The sequence below is a fragment of the Haliaeetus leucocephalus genome, unplaced genomic scaffold (assembly GCF_000737465.1).
Source record: "Haliaeetus leucocephalus isolate CR32 unplaced genomic scaffold, Haliaeetus_leucocephalus-4.0 Scaffold406, whole genome shotgun sequence".
Lineage (NCBI taxonomy): Eukaryota > Metazoa > Chordata > Aves > Accipitriformes > Accipitridae > Haliaeetus > Haliaeetus leucocephalus.
In genome coordinates, this window is record NW_010972842.1 from 828,139 (window position 1) to 844,430 (window position 16,292).

Consider the following 16,292-nt stretch of genomic DNA (forward strand, 5'->3'; position numbering starts at 1 on the left):
GGCGCGGGGCTGGGGGGGCGGCAAGGAAGCAACGAGGAGATGGAAAACTTTAGTTGTGTTTCAGCAGCGAGGCGTTTGTAGCCCCCCCCCCCACCCCCCCCGCACCGACAGTAGTTTACACACAGTTATCGCTGCCCCAGGAACAATTGTGGAAACTTGGACATCCCTGGGATGAAGAAAAAGAGATTTTTCTCAACTGGTTCAGTTCAAAACTATGCAAATATTTAACAGTCCTGCACTTTAAGCCGTGCTATATTTTTCCCGGGAGAAGACTGACCCATGCATGTCTGCCATGCGTATTAACCGCTGGGATTTACTTTTAAAGAGGAATGGTGGGACGCTGACATTTCGCCACGCTCTATTCTCAGGGTCTTTTGTAAGATCAGGGGCGTATGCTGGCATAAAAAGCTGTAAGGATTCGTCACTGCGTTCAAGATTGTTCAGGTTAGAGTTGCAATAGCACTATACATCTATAAACTATATTTTGCCCTTTTTTTTTTTTTTTTTTGGTGTTTGCAGCCATCAGTTTTCTGTTAGGAAATCAGACCACGGTGAAAGGTTTATAACATTAACAGAAAAAATAGTGACCTTAGTGTTATGCCATTTAGCACAGAATTGCAGCAACAGAAGTAGAAAATTCTTAACTGCAGTATACTTAGCTTTGGCAATTCAATAGGGAAATGACCTTGAAAAAGCCACTGGCTAAGAGGGATGTAGGCTCCACAGATGTAAATAACTGTACCTGCTGAAAATGTGGTCCATGTGGACATGTATTACTGATACGGTCATCAGTTAGCAGTGAGCTTTCTTTAAGAGTTTATATTGCTCATAAACTTCGGAACAAATGCTTTGGATGGATGTTTTCCAACTTTCCGAGTTACTTGTAATTTTTAAAAGTAACTTTTTTATTGATGCAATAATTCACTTAGGCCATCATTAAAACATCTTCAGCTGTCCAAGCATTTGAATGTGTGCATAGGGTCAAACGGGTGGACTGAAGGACTGTCTGAAAAAAACCCGTAAGACAGTTCTTTCTTTTTATACCTAGGAAAGTTTTTCAATTTGTCAAAGTCCTGCACATAAATCAGAAGATTTTGACCCATCATTCACTGTTACTGCATATCTCAAGGATGACTAAAAGAAAAAGATGTATTTGTTAATTCAAAATGATGAATCGGTCCTGGAATGGTTTCTGCAAAACCACAGCCCCCTTGAAAAGAAATTTCTGAATCACACAACACTACTGCAGCTAGAAGAATATTGGACGCTGGCAGAATTTATCAACTTTGTGAGATGAACCCCAGAATGGGCTGCGTACAAGAACCATCACATCTGATGAACCTTAGAAGTGCTCGCTTGAGCTTAAATACCAAGAAGACAGCCTCCAGAGAAATCGGCACGGGCACTGCCAAGTTGTAAGGGCGAGGAAGTTCCACGTACGGAGACGGACAGGGAGAAAGCCACGGCCCGCTGCCTCTAGCACTGTCGTAAGAGAAACGCACACAAACTTAACGGCCAGAGACTTGGCATGGGTGCACGCAGGAGTTCTGCAAGGAGCTCCCATTACGTACAGAGGGAGAGTATAGCTCAGCCAGAAAGGGCCTGCTAAAGGCTTGCAGGAAGCTTCTGAAAGTGCAAAGGCTCTGGTCCCCTTCTCGGTTCCCATGAATGGATTATCCAGGGGTGGCCTAAGATTGCCAGGGCTGGTAGACACCCAAGCTGGCCTTGGAAATGCCACCCAAACTGTCTTCTCTTTGAGCTTTGCTGTGTCCTCAGCAGCCCAGGTCAGCTGTTGAACAGGACTACATTTTACCTTGGCTGGCCATCTCACTGCCTTTCTTCTTTCTCCATTACACCAGCCTTAGGCATTTCATGCCTGATTTTAAAAAGTTTTTATCGCTCCGAAGTCTTGCTTTAACTGAATTTTCAAACCTCAGGACTACCTTAATTGAGAACTTGCCCTAAACACGGAGCAAAGTTATGCGTGCAAGTTATGAGCTGTTCTTTCTGTTTTCAGAAGAGGAAAGGTTTTGGTATGGGTAGGAAACATTTCTTCCCAGAAGCTAGTGAAAAAAAAAAAAAAAAAAAGGATTGGACAAAATTCCTCAAAAAACTGTCAGAAAATGAGTCATGAAACTGAACTGAATGTGCATGACTACTCACTGAGTGTCTTTGTCTGGTGTTAAACACTCCCGCTCCCTCCACTCCTCATCTCCCCCCCCCCCCTTTTTTTTTTTACGCTTGTGAAATTTTTCCCTTTTTGTTTTTAGCAATACTCCTGATATATTCCAATGTCAGCAAGATCAGAATCAGCTCTGGGAAACTGTATTCTTTATGTAGAGTTTCAACAGCAGCGAGGCTGTCAGATAACAGAGGCTGTCAGCAAGGAGCGTGCCTTATGCAGAGCACTTAAGAACCTGAGGCTTAGGAGAGGAAGAGCGTTGCTTTTTTAGTCTCTTCTGTTGAACTGCTTAAGTGCATGCTTTTATGTGCATTTTGGGATGTTTTGCTGGATGAAAGCCTGAGCTGCCAGAGCTGTTGGTAGTGAGCTTTTATCAGCCGTGCTACTGTCCTCACCCTGCTGCGTGATAACAAGCATTGCGATGGGTTTAACATGCAGGCCAATGTTCTGCTGATTCCATGATTTACAGACTTGTAGTCCTGGAGGATACATGGTGGTCATCCTGTCCCCACTCTCTGGAGAATTTCTGTATTTTAAATTATAAGTCACTGGATCAGAACTTTTCCACTGAGAGGGATGCCCCTCGCCACTGGTATATAGGACCACACTTTCATGTATGTGTTTGTTATTTGGCCTGTTTGTTCCTTGCATCAAAGGAGTAGTTACACCAGGAGAGGTGGTGAGATCCCCTCACGTTCCTGCCTTCTCACAGCCTCTAGCTAGGAGTGATTTCCTTTTACAAGGAAGCGCTGCTGCCATAACACATTTCACAATAGCCTGAGGGCTAGAAGAAGTAATCCAAAATTTGAGAGACCCGAAGTCAGTTTTTGCCTGTCTGAGGTGTGCTAATGCGTTTGGACTCACTCCTGGGAAAGCGTATTTTGGGAAGTGCCCTGTTCTGCTGCTGTGCAGTAAGTGTATTTCGAGGGGTCCAAGGCAATCTCTTCCCTTCTTTTGGGATTCTGACTAGGTTTAGATGTAAGACGCCAAGTTGCTCAAACAAGGGCAGTTCTGGGCATGACCAAAGTAAAACTGTAGGTACTGAGGAGAGGTTACATGACAGGGAGGTGCCTTCTGAGTTTAGACATGTTCCTGGTTGGGTGGCAGCTGGGCAGGGATTACAATTTTGGATTTAAATGCCTGACTCTCATCTCAATCCTGCGGTAGGTGCGTACATCTTTTATTAGAGGTAGTCCCTGTAGGTCTCAATCAAGATAGCTTGTAACCGTCTTGGCTGGAGAGGCAAATAGATTGAAAGCTTTAATTCTGCCAGACCTTGCGTAAATCAAGTCACCCTTTTCTCCACCCTTTTCAATATCAAATCCCTTGACAAATACAGAGCTGGACCATGAACGCTGATCAATGTCAACACTGTTCTGTACCATTCTGCCAGTTCTAGCCTATTACTAACAGTTCAGGTGTCTTATAGAAATATCAGACTGTGAGAACTAGTCTCATTAATGGGACTTAAACACCCACTCCTTGAGGCTCACTTACGATGGGACTTTTTGTCACCGAGCTTCACTGTCTAAGCGTTTCATGGCCAATCCTAGCTTAGAGTTATAGCATTGTGATAGCTGAGATAGCGTAAAGTAAAAAGCAAGGTGAGGTAGGTCCATGGGGTGAAAAAGCAGCTCTTATTAAACTGAGGCAGTTGGAAAAATAGAATAGCTTTCCCCAAAGTTTGAAATAAATGTGTGAATCTCTACATTTTATTCCATTTAGGTGTCTAAAGTAGATCTGATTCAGTGCCTTGTGAAGGGGGCCGCCTTCTTCTGCTTGCAGTTGGAGGGGGAAGCCAGACAACAGACAAAACTGAACACCGAGCATAGGTGACACTCACCCCTGGCTTCAAGTTGTGAGAGAAGCGTGTAGAGAAGAACCTGCCCCACTATTTTACATGAAGCTGTAGTTGCTTCCATAGGCCTGCCTAATTTCTGCAGCAAATCTAACTTTTTATGTAGCAGAGGAAAAGAGCCAAGCCAAGCCAAACATTTTAGATTAATCAGTGCAGAGAGTCTTCTCTGGAGGATGATTCAGAGCAGGAACCTCTCTTAGCTCCTCTGAATTGCCTCTACAGAAGACATTTTTATTTTGTTGCAATAAACTTAGGAAGATTAGTGTCACCAGGCTAAAATTAGCCTTTATTAATTCTCCCCTCAGTTGTAAAACCCTGCACAAAGAAAGCACCTCAGTTTTTAATGCATAACTGCTGGTTCAGTATACTCACTGGAGGTCTTCAGCTCTAATTTTCATGAGCACAGTGTACTAAAAGACAACACCGGTAGTGTGTCTGGTGTTTGACCTTGTTCCACTTGCATTTTCTTTTTTTCAAAAAAACCACATGTATTTTTCACGTATTTTTTAAAATAGAGTTAATACAGCTTAACAGCAATAGTTTTATCTCTGCAGGTGGGGGAACAATCACACCCTGTAAAAGTAATGGACTTACCATTCTTTGGCTTCCACTACATAGGAGTGTGTGGTCTGAGGTCCCAGAGCTGCAGGGATGTTCTGAACTTTTCAGTCAGTGTATGCCTAAGTGAGCTTTTTGGATAGGTGGGAAAAGGCTTCTCATTTACTAATACATCAAAGTTTCTGTTAAGAATTTATTCCAATTTATACAATGAACAAGTAGGGTGGGGAAAGATAAGATACAAATATAGAAATTCTAGAGTCAGATTAGAAGGACCTTATGCAATAGCTCTCATAAGGAGGCAGGTTAAATTTCTTTGGGAATTAAAAGAAAAAAAAGCCCATAAACACAAATCTGGGGTTAGTTCTGTATGTTAGTTGTGGTCTTGATGAAAAACAAGATGCTGAAATATTTTGCATCACAGAAATGAATCTCTAGCTCATGATTATACATCTAAGGTCTGCAGTAACAAGAGGCAGGTTGGAATAGGAACATCTCACACTTTTTATTTATTTATCCTCATAACTCTACCATGATGATGGAAAGTCTACTCTTGTTAAGACCAATAACATCTTCCCCATTCCATAGAGGGGAAGAAGATACATCAAAGTAGATGACCTGAATCAGGTGTAAATTTTCCTACGTTTGTTGCAGACAATGAGACTAAGTTTCTGGACTCCTCTTCTTGCCTAAATTCTCATTTGTAGGTTGCTGTTAAGGGATCAGCTGGGATGGTTTGTCCGCATTTCAAATGAAATGGAGAACTTAAGGAATCTACCCCTACACTGAAGATCACAGTTCAGCGCCAGTGCCCATTCAGTGCCTGTTGTCCAACAATGCTGTAAGCTACTGACAGTATCAGCTGTGGCAGAGCTTCGGGATGTTTCTCAGAACTGTCAAATCCACAAAATCCAGAGAACACTTGCCAGCAGAGTTGCTTGGGGCAGATTTACACCTAAGTATTGGAGAGCCTGTATATATTCATGCTTCCTTCCACTCCTTTCATGGATGAAGTAAGCATATTTGCCAAGCATCTAGTATTTTACCCTAAGCCTAAGAATGCATTTTCTTATAGTAAAAGTACATCTGTTCCAGAGAAAGATACTACTATAAAATATGTAAGAAACCAACAGCTTTAATTACTTAATTACAAGCTTGCTTGAGTCTTGTAACAGCTAGAGAAATGGTGAAAAGAACTAATTAATGACAAGCCTAAATCAAAATAAGAACAAACCAAACCATTCTACTTGATTGTCTGTGGTAGCTAGAGCTGGATGACTTCAGTAAGCTATTTAAGAATGCATATATCCAGGCATGCATGACCTAAATGATACTTACTCTCTAGGGAATGGCCTCACTCTCAAAGTTTGGATCCAGACCTGAGTTCCCGCAAAGTTTAGGCTTTTATAGAGCTCCTTTTAGACACAAGGACTAGTACTGATTGATTTATTTTCTTTTTTTTTTTTAAATGAATTCATCAAGGGGATATTTTTCTGTGGAAAATATCTTTGTAAAAATCCTTGGACGTTGTAAAAGAAAATAACTCTCAAAAGAATTCAAGCCTAGCCTGACCAATTTTTATTTTCAAAAGAGATATTTCCATTTTTAACATAGGAAAGGTATCTTGAAGAGCACATATGAACAGCGAGCTAACTTCTTGCAGAAGAAAAAAACTCCAGAGAAGTTTCCATGGGCACTAATCATTAAGATCCAGTTTTGAAAAGCCATATGAATCCCTCCCTAAATGGCACTAATTGTAAAAATATTTTTAACATACAAATATATTCTCAATGTACAAAGAATATACAGTGTCAGCTAGCTAGCTTCTGCAGGCCAATAAGCAAGAAAAGGAAAATTCAGCAGCTCATCTGTAAATAAAGCATGCACCTGTAAAAAGGATTAAGCGTTTTTTTGAATGTAGCCAAAATTCTACACTGAGACCTGCTTCGGAGAAAGCAATCATTCTGTATGGGCTTAATTACACACAGAGATACATCATTTTCTACTATAAAGAAGTTAAATGCAATTGATAATAGTGGAACCGTATTGATGCTCATCCCTTTCTTTTCCCTCTCCCATATTTTGGAAGAACTGCATAGTATTCTATGCTGTTCAGCATTGTAAGAGCTTTTTAAAAAGTTGAAAAACCTGACAAAATGAAGTTGAAAATAGGAAAAAGCTGATGTTTTATTATTTTATTATATATCTCTTGTTTGATAAGAAATCTGTGATATCATTTTAGAAAATAATATTCCAAATCATACATACATTTCACAATTGAAACTTATCATCTGCATTTAAGAAAACAGCAGCATAAGCCTGTCAGAAGGCTAATGTAATTTTAATGTACCTCTGCATATGTTCTGTTATTCTGGTTTACAAACCCATATTAGGTGCAGCAGGAAGAAGCATTTTTTTATGGGTTAGGCTTTAAAGTAGCAAATAAGCAACATGGAGAGTCAAGTCATTAGGTGAGGAGAATTAGAAAAGGATACGAATTACACTCACTTGCCTTCTATAAGAGCTTGCTATGTAGTTAAAGTGCCAGCATAGTGTCTATCGTTTTAAATATCACAATGTTCACACAGATAATACACAGAAATAGGCAGGGTTGCATTTACTACACCCCATTTTTAATAAAAAACATTTCTCATAAACAGATATTTCCAATTCTTTTGCATAGTCTTGTATGAAAACACTTATGATCTTTGCTTTTACACGCAACCATGTGTAATGAATATACTAGAATTGCACAGCAACACTTAAAAATCTACATCATTTAGAAATGGAAATTTTAGTTATCTAAAATCTTTTTTTGCAGTGTCTCACTCTTGCTGCTTAGTAAGTTGGTTAAAATTCAAATACTATAGAAATAACGCTTCAAAGAAAACCAATCAAGTGCCATTTACAAAGGTACAAAATATACAGCAAAGTTAACCTCTCATTAAATAAAATATACATATTAGCTGATGTTTCAAATCATTAGGTAACACCTTATTTTAAGGGATAAACTTCTAGGGAGCTTTCCCCCCCGTATAGGAGAATTACACAACTGTGCCTTTCTCTGTATGCTTATGCAATGAGTCACATTCATTTTAACTGCTGATAATAAAGGACTGAGTTGATCATTCTGCATATTGAGGGCCAAAAATGATCACTGGTGGACTTGCAGTAAAGTCAATGAGAAACCCTAGAGATCAGTTTCACTGAGGTTATCACAGCCTGTTTAAATATTTATAGTAATAACGCCAATCATTATCACCATGGTGGCTATTAAACCTCCACGCAAATTCTCCTGTAATCTAGCAATCGACGTACCATTAAAATAAAGTGTTGCCAACATACTCCGCATTCACTCTGTTGTTAAAAGAGTGAGCTATGAAAACTGCCTACTTGTTCTTAAACGATCTCCCTGAAAATAAATGTGTTTTAGAAAAAATAGCATGTTCCCACTTAAACCAGCCATTGTAATTTAACAGTTTGGAATGAATGGTAAGTGCTTGTATGTTAGGTTAGCAAAGAGGTATAACACCAGCTACAATTACAGCAGTGTCGCGTCCCTGACATTTACTCTTGGTCCAGGCGTATATTAATCATGGCAAAGCATCGGCCTAGGCTCTGAAAGAATGGTACGACGAAAACATCTGTCAGGCTCTTCCATATAGTTTGCACTGAAGGCAAGACCATGAGACAGGTTTTCACAAAAGGCACCACGATCCTGTAAAAGAGAAAATGGAAGAACTGAAGATTGCTGCTGCTATAGCACAGGGAAATCAGGATAACCAAACACAAGTGTGAGATCTTAATGGAAGAGGAAGTGATTGCACAACTCTAATTCTCTAAACAAGTTGATTTTATACTCTCGTGCTCATTCTCCATCAATTTTGTTTGCTCACAGCCTCACACCTTGTGCTGGTTTTGGCTGGGGTAGAGTTAATTTTCTTCATCGTAGCTGGTAAGGGGCTGTCTTGGATTTGTGCTGGAAACAGTGTTGATAACCCAGGGATGTTTCCGTCACCGCTGAGCAGTGCTTACCCAGAGCCAAGGGCTTTTCTGCTTCTCCCCCCACCCCACCAGCGAGGAGGCTGGGGGAGCACAAGGGGTTGGGGGAGGACACAGCCGGGACAGCCGACCCCGACTGACCCAGGGGAGATCCCAGACCATAGGATGTCATGCTTCCCATATAGAGCTGGGGGAAGAAGAAGGAAGGGAGGATGTTCAGAGTGATGGCGTTTGTCTTCCCAAGTCACCGTTAGGCATGCTGGAGCCCTGCTGTCCTGGAGATGGCTGAACACCTGCCTGCCCATGGGAAGTGGGGAATGAATTCCTTCTCTTGCTTTGCTTTACCTATTCAACTGCCTTTGTCTCAACTCCTGAGTTTTCTCACTTTTACCCTTCCAGTTCTCTCCCCCATCCCAGCAGAGGGGAGTGAGCGAGCGGCTGCGTGGGGCTGAGCTGCCGGCTGGGGTTAAACCACGACACACCGGCACAAGCAGAAGCACCATGATGCATGTGGTCCTCTGGCCAGGATCACCTGCGTGCAACACGGGAGAGGAGACGCCAGCTGGCTTTTCACCATGTCTCTGCTTCCTAACCGGGAATGCTGAGCTAATTTTTGGACATGCCTTTTACAGGGGTGAACTTTTGCTGTCTTATCCCTGCTGCTGGACGGGCCGCTGTACGTGATATGCTGCAACCCTGCTGCCACCGCGCTGCGGGTGAAGAACAGGGTCGTCCCCTAAGGACTCATGTGCGCTGTGGTCATATCTGAATGTGGGTCTTCGAGGCTTGACAGAAACACCACGTTCCCCAGTTTGATCGACGGGGAACAGCGCTCTTTACGATCTGTTCTTGCTCTGCTGTCTCTTCGGGTGTTTCTTTTAACCCCCTCTCTCTCACACGCACAAATGCACCGGCAGGCATGCACATCGCCATTGGCGTCTCATTCCTAACAATCTAACTTTGCTGTTACAAGTTGCTACAATAAAACAGAAACAGTAAAGCAATATCCAGTTACATTGGATTACCATAGCGCAGAGACACACCAAACCTCAGAAAAACAGCGACTTGCTGATCCTGTAAAATTTTTTGGTTTTGGGTGAGAAACTAAGGTAGAATGAGGTCAAAACTTCTGGTCAGGGGAAAGATCTTTTTATTCACTCAGGGTGCATACTTGAAAGTATTGTGCTTTCATCTCCTGAGCACTAGTAACCATCTGGGGATGCTCTCCATATGTCCCAATTCCAAAGCAATGTCATTAGTGGTGGCTTAAGCCAAGCACACTAAGAACTGAGGCGAGCCAGAAGTGCACATATGGGCAGCTCACCGGGGCCAGTGGATACATGATAACTGCCACACTTTTTAAAGTTATTCTCCTGTTTTAATCATGTACTGGCCCAAACCCCATGTCATTTCACTAAGCTGGATGTTCTTATTTGGGCGCAGACAAATCAAATGTATAAATAATTTATGTGATACTGAAGCGGTACTACAGCAAGGTTTTGAGAAATCTCTGTGCCATATATAACACATTTATTTCCTAAATTAGGTAGAAAATGCTATAGATTCTCTTGATAAAGATGATAAACTCTGTTCTAGTTTGCTGTTGCATTCAAAATTTAAGATCCCAGTCTTGCATCCACATAATTCGTTTGCAGATCTCTCTTTGACTTTGGTTGGAATGACAGGAAATATTTTATTTACTGTTTCATCATAAGTCTGAAAAATATGTAAGTATCATGTATTTCCAATGAGTACCACTCAGAATAACAAAGTAGAAAAAACCCCATTGTACATTTAAAAAAAGTTGAAGCTTAGAAAGGTAAGGAGTCAAAATGAGTTCTTTTCAGTGTTTGTCTAACCAGATTCTCAGCTCTTATCATACAATGCACACCATATACTAGTATGTCTATGCTGCACTCTAAGCTAACCCAGACGGATTTAAACAAGAATAGTTTTTCTAAAACCTTCTCTTCTTTTGTCTCTGCTGAAACAGCTAGTAATATACACACCATATAGAACTGTGAGTGTTACTGGAATAATGTGTATCTAGTTTTAAACTGAACTCAGTAAACCATGTGTTTTATAACCACCTATAGTATCACTGCATATAGAATAGATAATTTCTAGAGAATAAAATTAGGGCTTCATGTGTTAGAATACAGTTGATAAACATCAGTAATGCAACGGGGAAAAAAAAATGGTATTTCTCCAAGCAACACAGGGAAAACACCAGAAATGGCTACTCAGCTTGTGTTGACTTCACCCCTTTTCCATTTCAGTTAGTTTATAAAGGCTATGTCACTGCTCCTTTGCTGCCATCTAAAATTAATTTGGCCTGCATTTTTTTTAAATCTAACTGAATTGCAGAGAAGCAGGAAAGTTGACATTTCTATTGGACCCTTTGTCGACAGGATCACACAAAATACAAACTAAACAAATACCCCACTATGCAGAAGTTTCACAGAAAGATGTAGTGAATCACCAGGATGTCATTAGGGAAGGCTAGAAAAGCAGTGATCATACTACTTGCAACTGTTGTAGAAGGCATTCACACAGTACCAGGACTTAACCTCTTTTGATAATGTTAAATACAATAAACATCAAAATGTTTTGGTAATGTTTTATAATCTTTTAACACTTGGTATTCAATTCTATGGTAAATGCACGCAGAAAACAATGTAGGCTAACTCCGTAGGAAGATATGTGAAACATGCTAGCAACCAAAGCTAATTAATGTAAATAACTTTCAATTTTAAAATAAAAGTCAGTCTACTTAGACAACAATTACTCAAACACCTTTCCTCAGAAAAGAAAATCCTTTACACCCAAGAGAGCCAGTAAAAGGTATTTTCAAACTTTTAAAATACATGAGTGTGTCTACATACATATCTACATGTATACAAGCACGCATCCTGTTCTGTTATCCTACTGTGCGGCATTTCTAAATCATCAGAGGGTGCAACGTACCTTCCGTGGAGTGACCAGGAACACTTAATAAATAAATAACCAAGTGCCACTAGAACCTGTGTATTTGTTTTTGTGACCTGTCAAATAAACATTAACATATACATCCTTTACTCCCGGTGCTGTGGGCTTACCCCAGTCTGCACTTCGTTCACAGAGATGGTGACTGCTTGCTTGAGTAAGGTCTAACAGTGGAAGTAAAGTTGGCATATCTCAAGGATATCAACATTTACCGCAATATTGGTACTGCTAGTGCTACCACATGGTACAGTATTGGGAAGAAATCTGTTGAATTTGGCATCCAAGCTGAAGCATAGCCAAGGTATTTCAACTACCTATATGACCTCTCATTGAAACTTGTTATGTATATATATCACAAAATACCCATCTTTTCACTAATTAGAAGGAATCACCTCTTTTGGGAACCGTTGAACTGAAAAGAGCAAATTATCCCATTTTTTTCCATCCTATCCTATCCTTCTTTCTGTTCAAGGCAGGACAACTACAAAATTATACCCATCAACATTTCTCACTTTTGCTCACATTACTTTTCTTCTGCTAATCCCTGAGGAACATTGTGAAGAACCAAACACCTCTTGGAAATGGCAGAGCACAATTTAATTCATACTGGTAAGGGTATTTTCAGTTCAAAGCAGCTCAACTTTTCACAGAGTTGGGCAATGTGGTTGGAGTAGTCATTCACTATTAATTCAGATTCCTTCCTCAAAGTGAAGAATGACATCTTATCCTGAAAATTTTTCCAAAGGGAACCTCAGACATGTCTTAATGCTATTTTTCAAATGCTACACCATTCAGTGGTTAAATTACCTAATTCCAAGTATGCTTATGTACTACATCATGATTTTGAATTAAAAAGTCTTGCATGGCTCTATAGTACAAGCAAGCATTGTGAACAGATGACTAAATATTACCTAGCAGTTGCAGAGCTTCTTGTTGAGTCCCATTAACGCTTGGGATATTTAGGAGTGAGGCAAGAGATAACCACTAAAGCCTTTCAGGACCCATACATAGTATACGAATTGCATTAAACCCAAAAATTGTATATCCCAGGACCTAGGTAGACTGGAAAAGAAAAAACTAAAAAGGAAGCAAGACAACATCCACCTACTTCCTCTTCCAAAGGCAAGGGATATATACTGGACATGAACACAGAGGGATCAAGGCAACACCAGATCATAAGGTGGGTCTTCATGGCATAGCTGTACTGTAATTTCTTTTGATTTCATACAGCCAGTAGGGAGATGGTTTTGGGGTTGAGTATGACAGCAGTAAGTTATGTAAATGGAGTTGTGGAGAAAGAGGTAAGAGGCGATGCGTGTCCATATCTACTTCTCTGCGTATAAGTCCCTGGCTACATCTTAGCACTGTGAATGGAAGCTCAAGCCGAGAGGAGCGCTGAGTACCTACTGCTCCACCTGATGACAAGAGCATAAAGCTGGCTGAGTCCTTGTGCTTCAGAGCCCACCTCAGATCCAAGACTCAAGTTATGGGTCCTCAAACGAACCACTGATTCTTAGCATAAATATGCAACATGCCAGAACACAATTCAGGCAAGACCACAACAAATCGTATGTGAGATTCAAGTGTTAATTTCCAAGAGGTGGCAAATGTGGCTTGGAACAAGAATCAGTCCCCGATCTGTAATATATATCATGATTTTGCATGTGCTGCCTGGAAAACCAGCAGTGTTCTGCTTATGTTCAAAAATCAGTAACCTTAATAGCCTCAGTCTAAGGACATGTTTAAAAGCTTGCTAATATTCACAGAAAGATGTTAAAACTCAGTCTGACAGATTCTGCCATGTATAGTCTGTGGTGAGAATGACAGCCATCAGTAAAGGAGAAGAAATGTGGAGAAGGAGCTTTCCTTGAACTGGCTTGTATGTAGGTTACTAACTCGCTAGCTGGCGCAGTGTCAGCCCATCAGTATCTTTTAGCAGGTAGTATAAAACTGGATTCTGGCTCAAGCAGCCAGTTTGAGAGCAGGAACAGAATATGCTCCATCTTCATAGTTAAAAATGAAAATTAAAGTCTATTATTACATATTTTTTACTCAGCTTTCTTTTTGCTTTCCATGAAGTCTCACATATTTGCTTCCTTCTTTAGCAATCTTTTTGCTGGTGGAAGACAATATTTACTATCAGGTATGAGGGGGGCAACTCATGAGGTGTCTGTGCTTGATGCATGAGGAATGCGGAGCCAGACTTTTGTGGATATTTAGCATGCTGACAAAACTGCAACAACATGTGTGACAATCAACAAAGCTCTGTGCCTGAGCGCTTTGAAAAGTTGTTGAAACACCTTCGAATTTAGCCTCAGGAAAGGCTCCCCTACAACAGATCAACATCATCATCTCACTGGCTTGGATGATGAAAGTGAGGCACAGAGATTCTGATAAGCCCTCCTGCAGGCAGCCATGTGGGAGGGTGTGCCCAGGGTTTTCCCATGACGTTTCAACAGCTGAAGGCAGAGTTATAATGGAATTCCCTTCCTCTCACCCACAAAACAAGGAGTTACTATTTTTTTCAGACCCAATGGGGCTACGTGGGAGCCAGTACCATGTGTTTATGGTCCCTATACCTGCACTGCTCCTGCGTTACCCTCTCAAATGCAGCAACTTTGAACTCCTTACTCCCATGAAATCTGGAACATGGAGAGCTGCAGAGCAACTAACTTAGTCTCAGTGTGTTCCACCTTTCCGTTGGAACAAATCCAGCTTGTGGTTATGGGAAGATGAGACAGTGCTGGCTTTGGATGTAGCACTGGAGGGGGCCCAAGGGGGTGCAGATAGCGCTACTGATTCTTTCACACCCATCCCAGGTGCAAGGAAGATCAAAAAGAAAGATCAATTCTGTAGTGACAATGAATGTAGGGAAAGAAATGTAGTTGTTGGGGTAGCAAGTGTGTTCACAGAAAGTCAAGGGAAACTTTTCAAATTAAATGCCACATTAAGACAGTCCTATTTCAGATGTACTGAGAACCCACAGTTCCTGAGAGAGTCACTAGGGACTACTTGCATAAATAGAAACTGACCTCTGAGTCCTGGTTCAGTCAAAGTCATGTCTATGTACCAAGGCTGTGAAATCCAGATACAAGATCATTCTGAAGCACAAAACCTTATTTTTATGGTCTTAATAAATTCGGCATTGATGAATTCTTCCATAGCTATTCCACTACTGGATATCTATATGCTCTCCATACCCTTTTGCAGTCACATGGTACACTACAGCACACCAACAGCTGACAGACCTACAAGACTGGGCACACTATACACTGTTCATAATAATTTGGGGACCAGAGAAGTAGCAGGTGGGCAGCTCTAAACTACATTGCAACACCTTTGGATATTATGCAAACTCTATGCTCCAAAATTCGAGTTAATCAGTTTTTGAAGTGGCTCACGACAATGTCATCAACCCCAACTTCCCTTCCACTTTCAAAAACTGAAATCTGCACCCACAAGATTGCAACCGCAGGTTCAGATAACCAATGTATTCCTATCGCTTTGCGTCTGTTTCCCAGTTTCTGGATTGTATTTTGTTTTCCTTAACAACTTCATGATTCCAGTCTTACCCAAGTCAAATGAGACTTTGCCCAAAACCCATGGATACGGAAAATCCTGGTTTGCAGGATGATGTTGACAATCTGCATTCACCCCTTCCTCTGGAGCCTGCTGGATTCTCCGTGCTTTCCTCAACCTCATTCTTTTCCCTGCCTTTCTTCCTTCTCTACAGTCATCTGCCTTTCTGGTCTCAAGGTACTCTTCCCTGATATTTTGCCAGTATATTCTGTTTAAAGTACACCAGGTTTGCTGTGACTCGGAGGGCTACTGTATTTGCCTGTGAACCTGGGCCATGGCCAGAGGCAGCTTTCCTGAGCTCAGCAGGGGTTCTTTGCTTAGGTGGAAGTGCTTTGGGGCACTGCACCTGGAGATGCTGATGCACCAGATGCAAGGCAGTGACAGTAGATTTTGTGGCAGTAGCAAAGAAAGAGCGAGCTCGGCCCTCAAAAGCTTTCTTCAGTCTGCGAGGGAAAAAATGGAAGAGGTAACCGTACTGAGAAGGTGCCAGGTGTAATGAAAGACTTCTGCCCAGTCTTTCATTTCAAATACACGTTTTAACAACTTAACAACCAGTTTAAAAAAACCCAAGGTATCATTACTATTACTCCCGAAGCCAGCCGAGGCTGGAACGCGTTGCGCATACCAATGGTAAAACAGGCTCTCTGCCCCACGGAGCTTACACAGACGCAGCAGACCGCTGGTAAAAGCAAGGCAGGGAACCGAACCAGAGAGAAAACATCGTTTTCCTTTCTCTGCCTTTACAAATAAAGCAGATAATGCGAGTCGGCCTGACTGCCGGCCGGCGGCCGACGGCTAGGCAGCGGTGCTACAAGAGGAGAGTCCTGCCGAGCTGCCTGCAGAGCCCAGGGGCCGTCGGGCAGCCGAACGCCCTTACCAGATGTGCAGGCAGCTGAGCACCGCGAAGACGATGCCCACGGCCAGGGCCAGCGGTACGGCAAGGACCAGCGTCAGCAGCTTGTAGAGCAGGTACTTGCTGAGCTCGAAGAGAGCGTGGCTGCACACCCACACCTTGTCGAAGGAGTGGGTTAGCTCGGGCTCCGCGATCACGTCCTCGAACCCCAGCTGCAACGAGAGGGACGCTCTGCCGTTGAGCCGGAGCCGGCACCCGGGGACCCCGCCGGGGAC

At 41.9% G+C, this 16,292-nt stretch overlaps 2 protein-coding genes across 2 annotated transcripts in view; both read right to left on the minus strand.

The window, feature by feature from the left end:
- The window catches only part of CAV1 (caveolin 1, caveolae protein, 22kDa), a 20,461-nt gene extending 16,894 nt beyond the window's left edge, over nucleotides 1-3,567 (minus strand). Inside the window, exons 1-2 of the mRNA XM_010574104.1 lie at nucleotides 3,458-3,567; nucleotides 1,371-1,482 (exon numbers count right to left, since the gene is read on the minus strand). Coding sequence (XP_010572406.1) covers nucleotides 1,371-1,482; nucleotides 3,458-3,567 — 222 coding nt within the window. The remainder of the gene's footprint in view (nucleotides 1-1,370; nucleotides 1,483-3,457) is intronic.
- A 4,220-nt stretch (nucleotides 3,568-7,787) lies between these two features.
- The window catches only part of CAV2 (caveolin 2), an 8,784-nt gene continuing 279 nt past the window's right edge, over nucleotides 7,788-16,292 (minus strand). Inside the window, exons 2-3 of the mRNA XM_010574105.1 lie at nucleotides 16,042-16,248; nucleotides 7,788-8,316 (exon numbers count right to left, since the gene is read on the minus strand). Coding sequence (XP_010572407.1) covers nucleotides 8,166-8,316; nucleotides 16,042-16,248 — 358 coding nt within the window. The 3' untranslated portion in view covers nucleotides 7,788-8,165. The remainder of the gene's footprint in view (nucleotides 8,317-16,041; nucleotides 16,249-16,292) is intronic.